The sequence below is a fragment of the Heloderma suspectum genome, chromosome 14 (genome assembly GCF_057233095.1).
Source record: "Heloderma suspectum isolate Gila_16-S chromosome 14, 16-S_ref, whole genome shotgun sequence".
In the NCBI taxonomy this organism is placed as follows: Eukaryota; Metazoa; Chordata; class Lepidosauria; order Squamata; family Helodermatidae; genus Heloderma; species Heloderma suspectum.
Genome location: NC_139471.1, coordinates 9872689 through 9893668, shown reverse-complemented (window position 1 = coordinate 9893668; position 20980 = coordinate 9872689). Strand labels below are relative to the sequence as shown.

Sequence of the window (20980 nt, the reverse complement as noted above, 5' to 3'; positions counted from 1 at the left end):
AGATTTGCGCAAATCTCCCAGAAAGGGTTTAATTACATTTGCGCAAATCTCCCCAAAGGTGAAACAAATTCTCTCAAAAAACCTCTAGTCTGCTAATGTGCTCATTACCAGAGTAGGCTGTTGAGATTGTGCTGCAGAGGCCCTTGGGATACATGCTGAAAGCATGGGGGAGGACTAAGGGAGAAACAAACCATGGCAAGCCACAGACCACCTGATTGTCAGTCGGGAGTAACGTGGCTTAGCAATCAAACAACCCACCCACCGTAGCTTATTTTCAGAATGGGTTACCGTGATGGGCGAACCGTCCTACTACCCTGAAGAGCTGCTGCCAATCAGAATAGAGTGTTGGACCAAACTAACCTTCCTTCCTCAACCTGGTGCCCTCCAGATATTTTGGAGCATCCCTGACCATTGGCTGTGCTGGCTGGGGCTGATGGAAGTTGAAGTCCAAAACGTCTGGTGTAGGCTAGGCTAGATGGACCAGTGTTTTCCCTTAGCATAAGGCATTGTGTGTACAGGTTTAAGATGGGGCCATAGCTCAGTGGCAGAGCTAGAAAAGGTACAGAAAAGGGCAACCGAAATGATCAAGGGGCTGGAACAACTCCCTATGAGGAAAGGTAACAAAGCCTTGGGCTTTTAAGTGTAGAAAAAAGGCAGGTAAGAGGAGACAAGATAAAGGTAAAGGTAAAGGTGTCCCCAACCAGTCGTGTCCGACTCTAGGGTGTGGTGCTCATCTCCATTTCTAAACCGAAGAGCCAGCACTGTCCGAAGACGCTTCCGTGGTCATGTGGCCGGCATGACTGAACACCGAGGTGCACGGAACGCTGTTACCTTTCCCGCCGAAGTGGTACCTATTTATCTACTTGCAATGTCTTGCTTTCGAACTGCTAGGTTGGCAGAAGCTGGGACTGAAGACGGGAGCTCACTCCGTCGCGCAGCACTCGGGTCTCGAACTGCTGTCCTGCCGACCTTCCGGTCTGCAGTTCAGCGTCTTAACCACTAAGCCACCGCGGCCCAAGGAGACAAGATAGAGGTGTATAAAATTATGCATGGTGTAGAGGAAGTGGGTAGGGAAAATATTTTTTGTTTTTTCATCATACTAGAACCTGGCGTCATCCCGTCAAGCTAAATAGAGAGGGGGATTCAGGACTGATAAAAGGAAGTCCTCCTTCACACAGCACAAGTTAAACTGTGGAACATGAATGGCTTTAAATGGAGATATGGTGAAGGCCATCAACCTGAATGGCTTTAAAAGGAGACCAGACAATATCGCGGACAGTAACGGCTACTAGTGATGATGGCTATAGCTTCAGGATCAGAGGCAGCATGCTGCCTCTTAATACCACTTGCTGGGGACCACCGCTAGGAGAGGGCTATTGCCCTCATGTTGTACTAGTGAAATTTCCAACAGGCTTCAGGCTGGTGACTGTGGGAAACAGGATGCTGATCATCTTGCTGCGGGAACAACCATTCCTTCGAACAACGAAAGCATGAAAGACATGCACGGCCTCAGAGCACATTTGTGCATGCTGGGGACCCCAATGATTAGACTGCAGCTCCCCAATGTATGTGTATACTTGCTTAAGGATGCATGCCTGTGGCTTGGACACCTTTGATGTCCCCATTTGCTATGTAATGGAGGAAGCTGCTCTTGGCTGATGAATTTTACATATGCTCACCATCTGCTTGCTGCAGTTGGGAGTTAGGTCAAATTGGCCAGTGACCCATGCCTTCTGGGGGCGAATGCACATTCCCCTGCAAGATTGTGTGTTGACATGCTCACTTTCATGAGCCATCTCAATGGATTTTTTTTTTGTTCTGCAGGCACCTGGTCACTGGGACCCGGTGCAAACGTAACATTTAAACATGGTCAGAACTAAGCACAGCTGGTTGCCGTAACCTAGGTTACAATCCCATACATCTATTGGAGCCATGGTGCAGCTGTGTTCATCTCCCTGTTCCTGGAGGATGTCTATAGGGAGACCCCAGCAAGACCTCCTGGTCAACTTGCAAGGATGCAGCCTGGAGAGGTGGGGAAACTGCCTTCATCATGGTCTGCCTGGTGCAAACTCAACTGAACCATTATTCGCAAACCCACTTCAAAGAATGGTTTCACATCCTGGGCTGCGGTGAGTCCTTAAACACAGTTTTGTCTGCTCGCTTTAAATATTTAAATCCCTCTTCTTCAGCCCCAAAGGGGTCCTAGAGAAGCTTACAAATAAGTTTAAACAAAAAATAAAATCAATATAATTAAAAAAAAACACACACACAGCAGAGCAGCAGCAGTTAGGCATAAATACAAAAGAGAGAAGGATTAAGAGATCTAGAATGCCTGGAGAAATAATAAGGTGTACAGCTGGTACCATAAATATATCAAATGCTGCACCAGGCGAGGCTCCCTGAGAAGGGCATTTCAAAATTAGAGTGCCACAACTGAAAAGGCCCTGAAAAGCTCCATTCACCACCCACCTTACCTGTGAAGGTGAGAAGAGGGGGACCTGGAGAAAGACCTCTGGAGAAGGTTTTAATATTTGAGGGGGTTCATGTGGGAGCAGAAATTCCTCAAAGTATCCAGGTCTAAAGCGTCTAGGTTAGGTAAACACCAATGTAATGCTTAGCCACGATGAAGGTAAAACAAACCACGGTTGAGCATTATGTTTAAATAATGCCTAGTTGGGGCCTGTATGGTGGCATGAACTGTCCAAGCTGGATATGGGGAGAGATGTATCATCAAAAAGTGTAGGATGATGAGACAAGAAGATTTCCGAATAGTTAATCTATTTTTACAAACTGGTTGCTGCTAGCCAGTAGTACCCAACAGCTGCTAGATAAAACCTGGGTAACTGTCACATCCCAGTAAAGGACCATACGAAGTCCACAAAGACGCAGTATTTGTAGCTGGCTTTGCTTTTTAAATGACATGCACATTACACCAGCAGAAACCTCTTGACCAAAATCAATGTTATTCCACTTAAATTCTCTTAAGAACTGGGCTCATTGCCCCTGGTGGAGAACTTGGCTGACAGAGCAAGCTATAGAAATCCCCTTGCATTTCCCTTGCTGAAATCGAAGTATGGTTTTGTCTAGTGAGCAGGGAGATGAAACTTTCTAATAATTATTTAATTTTAAGAAAGAAAAGAAATGCAGAGCTTTGGATCTAAATCTAAAAGAGGATTTCAAGAGTCAACCCAGCCTCTAGAGTAAATACATAATTAAGTAGGGTTTTTCAAAGCATGCTTAATTAGGCCCCAAAGCCCCCCTTAATAGACTCCCCCATCTCTCCCCAATTAGGCACCACTTTCCCAGGGGACCAGAATGGCTCAGTTAATTATGCAAATAAGGCACGTACTATTCCCAGGAAAAGAATTATGAATATTTGCAGGAAAAAAAAATCTCTTAGCATTAAAAAGGAAAAGAAAAAAAGACAAGTGTTGTATCTTTTAAAAAAAACACTGAGTAGCCCTGATAACACAGATAGAGTCATTAAAGTTGTTGATTCTGATGTGGGCATGACAAAAATGCTACATGGCTCTCATTACCATTATAAAAATAAAAATAGAAACAGAAACAGAAGACTACATAACGCAAATCAAACACAGGGCACATTTCTTGGGGTGTGGTAGTATATTTAACGATGGCTCAGTGGGGAACTGGTTTGTTATGCTTTTTAAGCCAAGCAACGTGTACAGAGAAACCTGGGAGAAACAGTGCAAGTGACCAAACTGGGGACCCAATGTTATCTACACAGCTGCCAAGGAACAGCACAGCCCTTCCCTTTGCTCAGGCTTAGCCTTCAGTGCTGCCTTCGACAACCTGGTGTCCTCCAGATGCGGAGATCATGGCAGATACAGTCCAACACATCTGGAGGACATCAGGTTGTGGAAGACTGCATTCGTGGAAAGCATTCTGTTGTGATGTTAAAGCACCCGCTGAAATGTCAGGTTTTGAAACCCGGGCTCTGCTCCCATAATTCTGTTTCCTTCTTCTTTCGTTTAACTGAGAAACCTGTCCAGATAACAATGCAGTTTGCAAACTACATGCAGGATCCAACCCAATGTGAAGACCAGGAAAAGGATGATGAATTGATGCCGCCTCTCTCCCCCTCTCCAAATCCTGTCTCTTCTGTGAACTTTTCGGCTTAGCCCATTCAGGATTTTCCAGGGTTAGAACCAGCAAGCCATGGCTCTGTGCATGGCTGCTCTGTCTCGGGAACCATCAACGTTAGAAGTTGGAATATCTCCCCAAGCAGTAAAGCAGCCTTCCCCTGGCTGAGGCATGCTGGGAGTTGTAGTCTCACCCATCTGGAAGGCCACAGGTTGGGGAAGGCTGCAGGAAAGGATGGCCATTGCCTCTCCTCAACCGGACTACAGAAGCTTCCAACTGGATCTTTGCCCAGACAATGATCATCTTTCCTGGTTCTGAGCTTGTTTGGACTTTCAGCTTGTCCTCCAGCTCTTGTCCTTCAGCTCTGAGTCCTGGCTACAGGGATGCAGGACCCCTTTCAGCCTGAGGGCCGCATTTCATTTCAAAGATGCTCGAGAGGGCTCTGTTCCAAGGAGGGTGTGGCCAAAGGCAAAAGGGCCAGGGCCAGAAATACCAGCATATTTTAGCTCAAAGGTCTTACTGCCAGGAATGAAGCCTTAGGAGAGGCATGCCGTCCTGCCAGAATGGGGAGAAAACTGCAAAAAACTGTGGGAAACCACCAAACAGTTGGTGAGTGACTGGGGGGAAAGGGGCAGGAACTCCAGAAGGCTGAATAGGGACGCCAGGAGGGCTGGATTCAGTCCCCAGACCTGACCTTCCGCACTCCTGAATTAAAATGATCTCAGGAAGCAGAGTTGGGGAGACCACTCTCTGCCTGAGACTCGGGAGAGCTGCTGCCAGTCAGAGTAGGCAATATTGGGCCAAATGGACCAATAGTCTAAGCTGGTATAAAGGCAACTGAACATGTTCACCCCATTGAGCCTAGGACTGTCCCCAGCTGCCCAAAGGGAGTGCAATCAGAAAAGAAACGAAGTATCATGGATTTTTGTTTTTCAGAGCTGACTCGGCTGCTGCTTCAGCACTTCAGAAAATTCTGCTTGGACTGGTTTGGAGGCCATCCGCTCCACCTGAGGAACCAGACCTGAGTTGAGATTCAGAAATCCCACTGATGATCATGGGGATATTTTTAAATGGGTATATATTTTTTTCTGTTTGATAGAAGTGGATGTGGCTTGCAGGCACAGCAGCCCCTTAGTAGGGTATTACACCTGCCAAACGTCAGAAAATAGGTGCAGTGGCTTTTGTGCTTTGCACCTTTATATTTTGATTGATTTTGTTGTAAAGGGAACTGCCAATAACGTTTTTATTTCTTGGCAGAATTGGATGGAATTTGTAGGGATGGTTGCCTCTTCTGAGGGGATCGAGCTTGCCACGTTTCAGATAAATAGCTATAGGGATTTTTGTTCAAGAGCTGCCTTTACATTTTTGAGGGTATCCAAAAACGAACATATCTCACCCTATGTCCCCCGTGGACCATTCTTCCGTAAATGACAGTCAGCACAGGTAAGAAAAGTGCGAAGTTCCAGAAGGATAGGTGCAGTGGTTTACGTGGAAGGGAGATCCTCATATTTGGAGGGGGAGTGAGTGATTTGATTTCCCCTTCCCTCCCCACCTCCGTTTCTTTTTGCGGGGGGGGGGGCAATCTGCATGAAAACGGCACACATCATAGAGGTGTATTCATCGGGAGTGGCTCTGAAACGCACCAGAGTTGACAGACAGAAACAAAATTTTCATCCTAGCCAGCTGGCTGTAACATGCAGTATAAAGGGGGGGGGGGGGCAGGCACGGAGGACAAGCTTTGGAGATGGGAATATTCTTTACCCTTTTCTCTTATGACCCCAAGGAGCACAACATTTCATCTTTATGAAAGGTCAGGTCTGTGCTTCCATAGGGTACAGGAGTCTGTCCTTGCAGCGGTCTGTAAGGATTCCATTTCCCCTGCCTGCTGCACAAGCAGAGCAATGTGTCAGGTTCATATCCTTCTGGCAAGACAGAACCTAATGACAACAAGATGACCAAAGCATACACTGCTGAAAGAAAAGGCTCTCTGCTGTTAGTACGAGGGGCCAGCTTAGTTGTGGCAGAAGCACCACATGCCAGCAATAAGTGTGAATTGGCGCTTGCTAATAAATGCAGCTTCTTGGGTATGTACGGGCCTTTATGGACACTTGTTTCTTCAGAGACACCAGATTCTAAGGAGCTACGCATCTACACAGTAACTCTAAAATTCAGGGGGGGGGGAGCATGTTTTGCAATTTAGCAAATACGTCTGCGCTCTCAGGACTTTGAGGAAATAGATAAATTTTCCTTAGAGCAAAATATCACTCAAATGTATTATTTATTTATTTAGTTGGCTTGTATATCCCACCTTTTCTCCAATGACCTCAAGGTGGCATACATGAGCCTCCTCCTTCTCCATTCTATCCTCCCAACAACCCTGTGAGGTAGGGAGGTATCCTGCCTTTCCTCCTCTTGCAAGGAACCCAAGCTGGTGCACACAATCCTCCTTCTCTCCATTTTATCCTCACAACAACAACCCTGTGAGGTAGGTTGGACTGAGAGTCTGTGACTGGCCCAAAGTCACCCAGTGAGCTTCATGGAAGAGTGGGGACTTGAACCCGGGTCTCCGCAGTCTAACACTCACCACAGCACCACCATGGCTCAGATGTCACACTTAAGTCCGGAAATGAACACGAAGGTGATGGGGCTCAGCCTGTTGTCATCTTTCCAAGGTGGATCAGTAGGACTAAATTCAGCCTTTCTGGCGCTTACGACAACGACAAAAAGGGGAGGAGGAGGCTTGCAATGTGCAAAGGAGGGGCTGTTTTGGTTAGCTTCAGGGCAACATACAAGAACGAAGCTAAATAATCAGCAATCATTCAGCAAGATGGTAAAAGCAGGTTTTGATGCCTTGGCGCTAGTAGAGCTGTCATGCCGGTGTAGTGGTAATGTGCCATCACAGAAAAGGCCCTGCTTCTCACAGATCACAATCCAATAGAAACATCAGACACACACTTCCATAGGCTAAAGGAATTGGCCCTTGCAGTGGTTTGGAAAGATTCTATTCCTCTGACTAGCTACACAAACATATCAACACAAGGCAGAACCTCTCAAGAAGACCTTGGGGCATGGGGCTTGATGAAGAGAGGAAGAGACAGATCTCCAGTATCCTCGGCTAGGTATGCACAAAAAGGGACCCAAGAGTCCACTGGCCTGGTTTAAAAACTGGATGAATCCGTCACCTTTGTAATATGTTTTATTAAGGGATCCCAAATATCCCCAGAGTATCAGCATTTTTATAGTCTGAAATGCATGCGAACCAGGAAGCACAACAAAAACTTTCGCTTTCAGATACAACTTATCGATCGATCAATCAATCAAGGGAGGCTATTGATCTCACTTACCTTGCCATCAAATTTTGAGTATTCGTTGAATGGGTTGTTCAGCTGCAGAGGGCACTGCTCCAGCCGGACTGACAGGATCGACGGCTTCATGGCATGTGGAGGCTTTAATCTGAAGTTCTTCTTCTCAAAGAGCAACCCCAGCTCCTCTTCTGTTGGTTCAAAGGCAAAAACGTTACAAGGCATGCAAGATGCTCCCTCCTGGCTGAGGGAGCCAATGGCAAAAGGATCACAGATTTGGGATAATGGAGGGCCAGGAGTTGGTGGCAACTAGATAATTTGTATGTTCCAGATATTTCAAAAGATACAGCACCTACAAAAAATGGGGAGTGGGGGGAAGAACATCTAGAAGGACTGGGAATACGTGAAATATTTTGAGGATACAACCGATCGTCAAAGTTTTGGGTCTTGCTCGCAGAAATAAGCAATATCTTTGATGTCGTTTAAGTAGAGCAGTAACATAGGTGAGAACAGAGTTCAGTGAGAGAGAAGGAAAATAAGACACGAGGGTTTAAAGATCTACTGCGTACACATTCAGTCAAACCAATGGTACATCTTTCTCACCCCCCACCGCTGTCGTGTTCTCAGAGTTTTTGTGTGGGTTCCTTCATACGGTACGTTTCCGCCGATGCGGCTGTCAATCCCATGTCACAACACATGGGTGAAGGTAACATACAAGTCAGTAACGCAGGGGCATAAGTCACCGACAGATCAGCAAAATCTCAGCTTCAAAAACAGACCCAGTGTTTCACAGATCTATCAGCAAGCCAGCCCCAGGAATGACCAAACACACGTTATATTTATCCGTCTGTACCAACAGCCAGCTGGGGCTACAATATTGGCTTTCGACGTGGGAAACTCTACATAGCTAAATGGCGACAAGCCTGTGCTCTAAGCCAGCCTTCTCCAACCTGGAGATGGGTTGAACTATAGCCTCCACAGCATGCTTGACCATTGGACATGCTGGCTGGGGCTGATGGGAGTTGTAATCCAAAACATCTGAGGGTGACACATTGGGGAAGGCTGCCCTAAGCAGTGGCTACCTAGAGAAAGACAAAAAATCACCAACAGAAGGTGTGGCTTAGGCGTGGTCAGGTAGTAACTAAGGATGGGGAGAGGGGTGCAAAATAGTTATGTGTGCAATGGGAGCTGGAAGGAAGCAGCAGAGAGATTAGGGGGCTGGGTTTAACTAATTAACAAATCACCCTACTGGCTTACATAACAAGGATACCTCAAAAATGAGGATGGATGAATACAGCTCAAGGCCTGTCGTGTTTTCGCCTATTAGCACCAGTCTCTTTTCTGCTGTGCAGCTACTCAATCTGGGTTGGTTCCACACCACATCTGCTCCAGGAGCAAACTGCCCCTGAACTCAATCAATCACCATTGGCGGATCGGCATCCAATCTGCCCACCCCAGCTCTGTGTCTGCTCTGTATTCGCATGCCTGGATTTGTGCACGTCCCGAAGATTTACACGCTGCCCCTCCGGAGGATTGGAACTGCTGTCGAGGCAGATTGAACGGGGACTTGCAAAGCTGATGTTGCGCATGCGGCGGGGGTGGGGGGTGTTCATTTGTTAAACGGCGAAATTAAAACTTGTCAAACTGCGACTAAGTCACGGCTTCCGCTTAATTTGGAGCCAGCAGCTTTGCCTGGGTCTCGAGACGGAGGATGTGCAGATGTGGGCGCCAGGGTGTCCGTGTGTGGCAAAGACACCCAATAGGGCCGTGTGAGAGATGGCTTAGCTCAGAAGAGAACGATTAAATCCTCTCTTAACTATGGCAGTGAAAACACCATTCAGTATTACACGTATATGATGGGCTTTGTGCCAACTATTACACTTATTTTGAAGTCAGCCCCTCCCACCCAACCCCATCCCCAAAAGCTCATTTGCAATTATGTTCTCAAGGCACTGAGCAGAGCTCTTTCTCGGGCTTTTCTGCAAAGCTTCGAGACCCCTGGAGTTCCAGGCACACATTTCATTGGCTTGAGCACAAGGAGCGAGTGTTTCAATATGTCGTTTTGTTCCTCGGGAAACGCTGGGGAAGCGCTGGTTTATTGCCTCTTCTGCTGGCACGAACAACGAACCCGTCTCCAGAGTTCTCCTCTGTAGATGACTGTGGCATCTGTTCTGGCTGACTTTTCTCGCCAAGTCAAAACCTCGTGCAATTCCGCGAATGTTTGGGATAACGGCATCGACCGGAGAGGAAGAGAAGGGAAAGAAGCTGACCAGTACCGGCGTTTAATTTGGCTGAGTGTGCTTCCTGCTACATGACCCAGTGGAGGCTTAAAACTGGTTCCCTGCAAACCACCTTTTGAAGATTAAGGGTGCTTCCAGATGGGGCTTTTAATGTGCCATTATTGTGCCTCCTTCACAGAATTTTAGGGTCTAGACAACAAAATCTTCTACTCGTAACGTTCTCATGGTTTCCCACCACTTCTTCTGTGTGTTTTTTTCTTACAGCAGAAAATCCATTAAAGAGGAAGAGACAGAATAGCTGCACAATGTCTTCTCATTGGTCATGCTAGGAGCTCTCCCTCTGGAAGCACCCCTAGGACCCGGCACCTGGAAGCGGTTCTCCTTCACTCTGAAGCAAATTCCCCCCCGTCCCCCGCCCTGCTTTCCAGCAGTGAAACCATGGTTTCACATTTCACCATCACCAATGCTAACCAGGTTCTCTTATAACCATGGTTTGAGAACCGCACGGCTTACAAGGGAAATCCAGTTAGTACTAATTAGTGCACATGCAATGCAAAATCATTGTTAAAAGCTAACAAGAGAATTGGGAGGAGAGAATTTGCTCTGGACAGGGAAGGAGTGTGTCCTTGAGGATGGATCCTGAACTGCAAATCCATGGATTCGCGGGGAGTCAACATTGCATCTCTGCTGTACAGATACATTTCGACAGGCCCTGGCCAGACAGAGGCGGTATGCAGATAACTCACTTGCGCAGACACATGGCTGTAGTGAGAATATACTGCCCTGCCTCCCTTGCAGGAATTGCAGGGCACAAATATAATAAACAAAAATAAAGGATTCGGCGTTGGACTAAAAATTTAAAGTATGAAAAGGTGAGGTGATGCTGCATTCAACTTTCACAATGCAAGAAGTATACTTAGCAGGTGAGAAAGTGTGTGTGGGCGGTGGGGGAGAAGAGACAAACCAGGCAGGATTTCAGGGGTGTCCAAGGTCGTGAAAGGAGCCCCCCTTCTGGAAGCTAATGGCAATTAAAGCAACCAGGTTTGGAAATCCTGCAAGGGGCTTTGTTTGTTCCCTTTTGACAAAGCTATTACAAACTGCAGGGAATTATTTGAAAGAGGGGATTTAGTTCACTGGTTGAGAAAGTGCTTTATAACCAGAAGGTCACTGGTTCAATCCCGGGCATCTCCAGTCAGAAGAAGTAGGAAACCGGTGATAGGGAAGCAATGCTGTGCTAGGTGGATAAAGAGGCTGACCTGGTATAGCGTAGCTTTCCAAGGGTGACGGGAGCAAAATTTTATACTCCAGTGTTGAGCAGGGCACCTCAGCTATGCTTTAGGTGTGTGTGGAGGAATGCAGGGGGCTGGCATGCCACACCGGCCTACAAACTCTCTCTCAGCTCCCATGTGCAATATACTGCCTTTCAGTGACTGATTGTAAGCTGTTCCGGGAGCTTTTTAATGGGCTGAGGAGCAGCATAAAAATACTTAAATACATTAAAAAAATATACGGGGGCATTAATAGCGAGTCTACCCTACAGGGCTGTTGTGACCGTTACGATAAGATGCTCATGAATGCATACATTACGTTTGACTATGCTCACATTTTATGATGTTACAGTTTGTCTTCATTAGATTGAGAGACCCAGGACACGGTTTGTCCCTTTTCAAGTTTATGTACTGATTTTTTAAATGTATACCGTGCCTTCCTAAGATTAACAATCAAAACATACAGCGGCTTACAAATTAAAAACAATGTCCATTGCAATTTAAAACAATCCTGATGATAATACAAAACAAAAACAGCAGTACCCCCTTCCCCGCTAGTTTCATAAAAACCATACCAGCAACAGCAGACTCAAAACATAGCAGAGGTCCTGACTAAAAAATGCCCACTGGAATGGAACAGTATTAACAGCCAATGGGGGAAAAAATGGGGAGGATGGTCAGGCACCATAACTGAAAAGGCCCCCCATTTTGTCCGCACCAGCCACATGTCCATTGGAGAAAGGAATAACTGATAGGTGTTGGTGGTGTCACTCAGAGAGAGCAGATGTCTACTCCATTTTTTGGTTTTGTGCCAGAATTAAACATGATTGGACAGCCGTTTTTAAAGAAATCAAGGATATGAAAAGGTATGATAGACCATTAGACCCACTGGTCTCCTTGCTTTGTTATGTTAAGAAGATAGTTTGTGAAGAAGATGCTGACACGGTCCTACATGTATTAACAGCAGCTCACATGTCTATTTTGTATAACTGGAAAAAAAGAAGAAGAAATCCTCCTCCAGTTGATGAACGGGTCAGTAGGCTATGGGATATATAATTAAATTGACAAATCTGGTGAGAGTTAGGGAAGGGAGACAAAAGAATGATTTTATAGAAAAATGAGTCTTTTAATGTCATTTTGGAAGAACAGAGTTCAGGATGTAGTAGACACATACCAACTATTAGATATAATTTAATGTTTTAAGAGGGAAATATAGGAGTATAAGGTAAACAAGTTTATGTCTATTACATTATTGGGTTCTTAATTATTATTGTATTTATTATTGCATTAGCAATATTAAATTTAACAAATAAAGTATATATTAAAAAAAGATCAGTCTTAAGAGCCCATTGAAAAAAATCAGGAGAAAAAAATCAATGTTACATGATTTAGGCACCATAACTGAAAACACACTTTCTTTGGTCTCCACCAATCTTCTACTTGCGTGGGTAAAGGAACACGGTGAGATGTATAGTGAGTGCCATTTTCTGCTATCAAAAGACATAATTTACGAGACTTTATTTTTCTGGTTAAAAAAAACGCCTACCCTGCCAAAATAAACTATTACTGTAAGACATAATGTGCAGGGGAAACAACTCCCTTCCCCAACCTACCCTTGGAAATAAAGTGTATCCAGAAGGTCATGGCAGTTCACAGAGCCCCTCCTAACATCAGCTACAGGAGTTGCAAAACTTAGAATAATGTACATATTTTCCATTGCTTTTTCATAAGTCACTTTGTAAGGTTATTTAGCTGGAAAGGGACCAACGAACACAGAAAATAGACAGATGTCCATGTGCCACTGTTCCTGCTAAATATAAGGCAAAATGTCATCATTCTCTAGATGTTAAAAATAAGCAGGACTTGCTTAGGAGCATATCCCGAGTTAGGCCATTGGTCCATCTAGCCCAGTATTGTCAACACTGACAGGAAGTTGTCCAGGGTTTCAGGCAGGTTTCTTTCCCTGCCCTACTTGGAGAAGATGGGAATTGAATATGAGACCTTCTGCATGCAAGGCAAGTACCCTACCACTGAGCTACGGCCCTTCCTAAACAACAACGGACATTCCCTACTCTGAATAAAGAATTACGGAGAAGAACAATGGTAAACAACCATAAACAATATTGATGATTATGTCTGCCTCTCTATTTTTCTTTATCAAATTTATATACCACCCACCTGGCAGATACCATAGGGGAAGTTTACAATAATAAAACAAAACAAACAAAAATAATACATACAATAAATACCAAACTATTAAAAATATTAAAGCACCAGCAGTACGGTTAATAATCAGAGCAACAGATTAAAGGTTAAAGGCCTGTTGGAAGAGGAAGGTATTAATCTGGTGTCATTAAACAGTGAAGACACCAGGCAGATCTATCTGGAAAAGGCATTCCACAGACGGCGGGCGGGGGCACTACAGAGAAGGCTCTTTCCCTGGTAGCCACCCACCATGTTGTTGTGAGCACCCAGGGAAGAACCTCAAAGATGAACTTACAATCGGGCAGGAACAGATGACATAAGGCGAAGCTACCCCATCAGATAAAGAACTTGCATCTCTCCCGTTACCTAATGTGTGAGGAAGTGGGGGGGGGGGAGGAGAACAGACATCGGGGGAAGCTGTTGCCTTCTTGCCCTCCTTGTGGGCATGTGGTTAGCGACTGGATGTTGGGCGATGTGGACCTTTGGTCTGATCCAGCAAAACAACTCTTGATTCAGGGAATGTTTCTCATGAGAGCTTGTTTGGGGAGGAGCCATATTCAGAGGATTGCAGAGGACTCTGAGACATATTCTAGGGACTACGTTCAATTCATGTGAAGTACTATAAAGCCAGGCTCACTGAGTTACACTATGCTTTTTCTTGATGGGGAAATCAGTGCCCCCCTAAACATGGTCAGAACACCCCTGTTCTAGAGATCTCATAAAACACCTAGAAATCTATGTTTTTCTAGTCCCTACCTATCTTCTCTGCTCAGAGTGATCTCAGCTGCTAGGGGGAGGGGGGAGAGTTGCACATGAAATTTTACAAACCTATGACAACAGTTGCAAGTCAAAACCCAATAATCATTAAATGATTTTTTTTTTTTTACCTGAATAGGATGTATTTCTCTCTTTCCACTGCACATTCTTACATTTTATCTGATTTTGCCTCTCCTTCCGTAGTCGTTCAAGTCTCTGAGCTGGAAAAAAAGAAATATTATAACGATACATTTGTCAATGAAAGTTTACTATAAACAAAAGACATAATTAACTACCTTTCTATGAATAAAGATGTTTTATGCGGCACATGTAGGGTGGGAAAAAAACTCATAAAATTTTAAAGGTGGCACCCCTGAAAAGCAAATACCAACAAAAACATGAAAATGTTCTTGATTTATAATTGAAATTAGAGGATATAAAACATTAATAGAGATCATAAAGATAGTATTAACATGGAAGAGAATAATAAAATGTGAAAACTTCTGTGATTAATATGACATTTCATTATATAAATCATTAATAACGGTCTTAAAGGAATTTTAATGCACAAATGAACTGAAGTGAATATTACATTACAGGAATAAAATTACTGTTATGAATTACTCTCCCCGTTTCAAAAATTAAAGATAAATGAACTCAGACTAGACTATTAAAGTTTTAAATATAAAATCCTTTATCTAAAAAAAATCATGAAAATTATAAAATGTCAACGCTATATAAATTAGCATAGCTTTTTCTTCAGTGTGCCGAAACAGTTTATAGGTAGTAAAAATAAATGATTTGTATCTTCACAACATTAGTCAAATCTTTAAAAATGAATATAATTTTTCCTTTCGATATTTTTGTCTCCACATTCAGGACTTGCTCACATAGGCAGAATATCAACACCCAGGAGGCCGGGTCTCCTCCGCCTTCTCCTCAAATTCTCCTGATGTTTTAAATGACGGATTTATTTCAGGAGACAAAAAAAATGTATGTCAGTATGATATCCTGGTAAAGGAAAAAAGAGTGCCTCAAATGGCATAGACATCCGTATTACAAATAAATGGCATAGACAAATGGCATAGCATCCGTATTACAAATAAAGGTCCCCGACATAAGAAATACATTTGCTATTTTGTTTTAGCAAGAACAAGAACAAGGCCAGGCTTATTGTCTTAAACCTCAGGCCTGATCCATCCAAGACCCACATTACACAGCTTTGAAGGTACCAATATGACTCATGCCCACTTCTGTGAAAGAATCACACTAGTTTATTGATTGAAAATGGTGGCAGATAATAAAAACAACAAATTCTTTCACACAAGTGGACACAAGTCATATTGGTACCTTCTAATCTGTTTAGTGTGGGTCCTGGCTGGATCAGGCCCCAGGTTTAAGGCACTTACCAATAAGCATGCTTAGGAACGCAACCCTCAACACAAAATCCCATAGAAATAAGCGAGACTTGTGCTCAAGTAAACATGTTTAGGACGGGGCTGCTGGTCTTTTAGGGGTCTGGTGCCCCAGAGCAATTAGGGCCCACCTGCATACGGAAGCAGTGAATAGGGGATGCACCAAAGCTCAGTAGGAGGCCACCTGCTCTGCCTACAGAAGGTCTCAGGTTCATATCCCGGCTTCTCCAGTTAAGAGGATGGGGGGGGGGGGGTCGGTAGGGCTCACAAAGACTCCCCTCTGCTTGGGACCTTGGAGAGTAGACAGTACTGGTCTAGATGTGTCAGGAATGAATCTGAGCCTGTGGAGATGTCTAGCAGCTCAGATTCAGAATGGGAACAGCCAGAACAGGGGGAGGCGCCCTCCCTACTGAGCTCAGATACGGCAAGGCCTTCTCCCCAAGACCCTGACACACAGATGGCTCAGCCAGGACGCCCCCCCTCCCCCCGCCACCTTCCTCATCCATGAGAACCCAGGATTTGGGGGAGGAGAGTGAGTGGCATGACTTGAGGGATGCTAGGGTCCGTCGCAGTGCGAAGCGGGAAAAGTCAGAGGTGGAGCTCAGACACTCCACCAGGTTGGCTACGGGTTAAAGCCTACGTAGGCGGGAGCCACCCTAAGGGAGGGGCATCCCTGCGAAGCAAGTCTGGCCGAGAAGTTCATGCCCAGACTGCTGGCAATTACTCTAGCTTCCACTTTGGCTCCTCTGTTGATATTCGTAACTGTGCAGAGCAGCTGTTTTCTTTGCAGTCTGAGAGTTTCCTAGAATCTGCATTTGTAGGAAGTGAGTTGTTAACTAATAAAGTAGTGAGCCTGAAGCCTGGTATCCTGGAGTATGTTGATTACGAAGGGGGAGGACAAAGGATCCTGACAAGATGGACAAAGAGTCTGACCTGGTATAAGGCAGCTTCCTCTGTTCCTATAGGAAATGCACACATAAGTGGACATGGCAGGAATGATGCTCCATGCTGAACCTGTGGCTGGGGATGCACCCTCTAACCCAGGGGCTGTCACTGGACTACAACTCCTGTCATCCCTCACCATTGGACATGCTGGTTGAGGCTGATGGGAGTTGACTCCACAAATTCTGGATGGCCACAGGTTCCAGCTCTATTAAAGAAGCTGAATTCCTGCCCAGCAGCTATGCAAAAGGAGACAGTGGGAGGCTGCAGTTCCCTGTCCTTTCCCCTGCCCAAACCCTTCCATTTGTGGACTTTTAGGAGTTTGGGTTTTTCTTGTTTCGTTTTATGGGCTTCATAGGCAGCTCTGGCTGCTTTGCACAGATACCGTTGGCTCAGTCTGCAGTCTGTTGCTCTTTCCATAAGCAACTATCTTGTCCCCATCTACATATTTCAGTGGTTACGTCACCAAATTAGGATGGATCTTTCTTTGGAAAAATAAGTGAAGTACAAAATCAAGGACTCAATAAAAAGATGATTTTTTAAAAAAATCAAAGTTTTCTGCTTGGCAATTTAAAGAAAAAGAATGACTATTACTTGACTTTTTAAAAGAAGTTTTAATTTAAAAATTAAGTATAATCCAGTGTGGAAACTCCACTGACAAAAATGGTACCATTATAAATTTGCAAACTGAAAAGGAGAAAAATGGATTACACTACTTTTTTTTATTAAAAGAACACCACACAACTGTTTTGTACTGGGGCTACCAATACAGTTCAACTCCCCTAATTTTGGATATATTTGTGGCTGAGGGCGGGGCGGGGGGATACTGACCCAGGTAACAACCAAGTCATGTTAACAGTTAGCAGAGAGTAGGCTATGTTACACAGAACTCAGGCTCCTTAAAATCTGACGTTTAAAAAATGAAATTAAAGCAAGCTTCTAGTCCTCACGCTTGCAGTCAAAAGACTGGCCTATCTCCATTCCATTTTTCTCAGATTATTCCTTCCTGGCACCACCTCACTTGCAAAACAAATGATGAAATTATCTGAAGGCTATGAGTCGCAGAAGCAGAATACATAGTGCAAAGACATGCAAATCTATTTGAGCCACAGAGTCCAGCTTCCTAATTGCAGGTTGTTCGTGGATCAGGACATGGCTGGAAAAACCTTGACATCTGGACAGAAGCGGGGGGGCGGGGAGATAAAGGATCAGATATGGACCTTTTGGTTTTGGAAGAAAGAGAAGAACTAAGATTCAATAAAAAATAATTTGATGCCAGTACTTGGGAATCTGAGCTATCTTTCTTGTCTTATAAATTGTTGATGCCTAGGAATTTGTAACTGGCATCTGGAAAAATCTGATTTTTTTTTCCAGACACGGTGAGTAGCTTTGTCATCTGTGACGTACTAGACAAATGCTCATACCCATATTTATAGGTATAGCAACCTTTCTGAAACTGCTCCCTTCCAGATGTGTGGAACAACAACTCCCAGTATCCTCTGCCCCATTCTATCTACTTGATTTATTTCATAATCAGTGCTGTCTTCTAAGAACACAAGAGCATTCCTGCTGGATCAGACTGTGCATGCATCTAGCCTAGTACCCTGTCCCTCGCAATGGCTAGCCAGATGCCTCCAGTGGTTGGCTGGATGCAACAGCCCTTCTTCCCTGTTGCTCTCCCCTATAACTGTATTCAGAGATACACTGCCCCTGGATATGGAGATTCCATTTAGCTACCCTGGACAAAAGCTGCTGCTCTCCTCCTCCATGTACTGATTTTATCTCCTCCTTTGGAAAAAAAACAACCCCTAAGCCAGTGGTCATTCATCACTACCACATCTTATGTTTTGTGAAGCAATTCCCTATGCAGGCAACAGCCAGGATTGGAAATATACTGCAATAGGGGAACCCAGCCATTCTGCATCAGAGGACAGTTCTGGAATTTTCGGAGAGTGTTGTGGGCACTCTCACAAAATGGTTACCGTAGGGGTGGGACTTGCCCATTCATAAAATGGATGCCAGGTTGGGCAAGGCCAGTCACGAAACACTTGTTTCCCAGAACGCAAACTGGTGGAAATAAAAAGAAAGTAACTTGCTCAAGAACCTAAGTACAAGGCAGAGGTGGGGTCTGAGCTCTGAAACACAAAAACATTCTTTTGAACCCAAATAAAGCTGGAGGGCTATCCTGCCTGGCCGCTGAGGTCATTGGAGGGCATGTTCCTGGTGGTTCCACATGGACCCATGGCCCGGCTGGAGTCCATCAGAAAAAGAGCCTTCAGTGGGGTGCCCCCCTTCCTGTGGAATTCCTTGCCTTTGGAGGTCAGGCAAGCACCAACGTTGTGTTCCTTCCGGAGCCTCCTGAAGACATTGTTATTTCGAGAGACCTTCCTTGCATGACCAGCTACGGTTATTACATCCGACCTTATTCGAATTTATCTTTTTTAAAAAAACAACAACATTGTAACTATGTTAACTTGGTGTTTCGTTCTTTTATCTTTGTTGTTCACTGCTCTGAAATCTTCTGATGGGGAGTGGTATGTCAATATTGTAAATAAATAGATAAATAAATGCCAGCCTCCCAGTTATTTTAATACAAAAAAACCATTAAATAAAATATAAACCAGGAGGGGTGGGGAGCCTGGCAGGCACCAAGGGAGGTGTCTGGGGGCACCACACTGGAGATCCCAGTACTATGAGATTTTGCGGGAACGCATAAAAGCCGTCGAGTGCAGGAATGGCTCCAAGATTGTTTAAGGTATGCTTCAAAGATACTTTGTGAAATCTTGGGGGGCGGGGGGAGAGAGGCTAAATAAGATTTGCAGTAGTCTCAGATGGTGGGGCTTGTGCCCTTCTAATAATAATATGCATAATACTAACCTATATAAATGCTAAATAGTATTATTAGTATTCTTGTATCTCAAGCAACAGGAGTGAGTTGGCCCCGTCCCTGCTCCAACCGCCATTGTTCCATGCAGTAGGAGAAGCCAATTTAAAGTAACAAAGTGCCAACTTCCAGACTGTCGTCTTTGTGCTTAATTACAGTAAACCGTGTGCGCGTGTGTATTTTTCTTATCAACTTCCATGACAGCTCCGGGTTCCTGCCCCTTAAAATACTTTCTCCTCGACATAAAAAAGAAGTCGGGTTGCTTATTTCGGCAAAATGTACTTCTGAGCTCTAGGTGGGGATGTATTACCTCCCAAACTCAAGAATTTAGATTCCCCCACGGCTTAGAAGCAAAATGGAACCATGTGTTCCCTTCCGCCGACCCTGATCCTTTTACTCAGATAGCGTGGGCATTCCAGGATTTAAATCCCATAGTCGTTCTGTCGAAGGACAGGAACATGTGTGTACAGTGGGGAGGGCCCAGCAGTAAATCAGTTTCCACAGCCGGGGAACTAAAAAACAGTGGCAAAGAGACAAATTTCCCCAACACCCTCAACAGGACTGAAGCAGTTAATGCGGAATGCTTGTGGGGGCCGAACATTCGGAGCACATTACTCCCATTTTATACTAGGTGATCTGGTTAACCATTTGCCTCCAGACTCAATTTAAAGTGCTGGTATCGACCTGCTAAAGCCCTAATCAGTGAGGACCCGGTTAGTGGCACCCATATGAACCTGCATGGAGGGATGAGTAAGAATTTCGTTCATTTCATTTCATTTGGATAAGAACTCACCAAAAATTTGCAACTTTCATCATAAATGGGATGGAAATAACTTGACACTTACTAAGAATGAATGTGGGAGAAAGCAACACAGACAGATTTTTCCATCCCAACCTGCTTGCAGGCTCACCGTTAAAGCCAGTCTCTCAGCTCTATCCCTCCTCAGTCAACTCCGCTTGGTAGGAGTTAATATTATCTGACTAGCGTGCTAAGAGGCTGCTGTCTTACGTTTCCACGCTGGCTGCAGAGGACAAAGCTTCCTCTCCTCTGTGGCCAGCACGGAAACGCAGGCTAGTTAAAAAAGAAAAAAAGCAGGATAGTAACTTTTGTAGGCTTGTTTACAGGGCTGTGGGAAACTACTGAATAATAGTGTCCGATATGACCGCAGCCTTTCCCAACCAGGCACCCTCCAGATTTGTTGGACTACAACTCCCAACAGAGCTGGCTGGGGGACGGTGGGAGTTGTAGTCCAACAAATCTGGAGGGTACCAGATGGGAAAAGGCTGGAGTAGCAGATGAGTAAGAAGAAACCTGGAAACAAAGCCCAGTAAGGAGAGACTGAAAGAACTGGGCATGTTTAGCCTTGAGAAGAAAAGACTGAGGGGAGATAGGAGAGCGCTCTTCAAGTCCTTGAAAGGTTGTCACAGAGAGGAAGGCCAGGATCGCTTCTCGGTCATCCCAGAGTGCAGGACACGGAAGAATGGGCTCAAGTTACAGGAGGCCAGATTCCAGCTGAACATCAGGAAAAACTTCCTGACAGAGCAATACGACAATGGAACCAATTACCTAGGGAGGTGGTGGGCTCTCCCACACTGGAGGCATTCAAGACGAGGCTGGACAGTCACCTGTTGGGGATGCTTTGACTTGGATTCCTGCACTGAGCAGGGGGTTGGACTCGATGGTCTTATAGGCCCCTTCCAACCCTACTATTCTATGATTCTAAGCCCTACCTCAAAGATGGGCAAATTGTGGCCCTCCAGATGTTTTGGCCTACAACTCATGTTGTCCATCACCACTGGCTATGTCACCTCATGCTTGCCCTACCGCCTTGGGAACTCTTAAAGTCCAGGAAGGCTTGTACCC

General features: G+C 44.9%; 1 protein-coding gene across 7 annotated transcripts in view; it reads right to left on the bottom strand.

Moving 5' to 3' along the window:
• Window positions 1-20980, bottom strand: part of MAPKAP1 (MAPK associated protein 1) — a 234658-nt gene that overhangs the window by 181203 nt on the left and 32475 nt on the right. For all 7 annotated transcript variants that reach the window (XM_084820720.1, XM_084820721.1, XM_084820719.1 and 4 more), the window contains 2 exons: window positions 14007-14096; window positions 7449-7597 (listed from right to left, as the gene is read on the bottom strand). In XM_084820720.1, the coding sequence (XP_084676846.1) occupies window positions 7449-7597; window positions 14007-14096 (239 nt within the window). The remainder of the gene's footprint in view (window positions 1-7448; window positions 7598-14006; window positions 14097-20980) is intronic.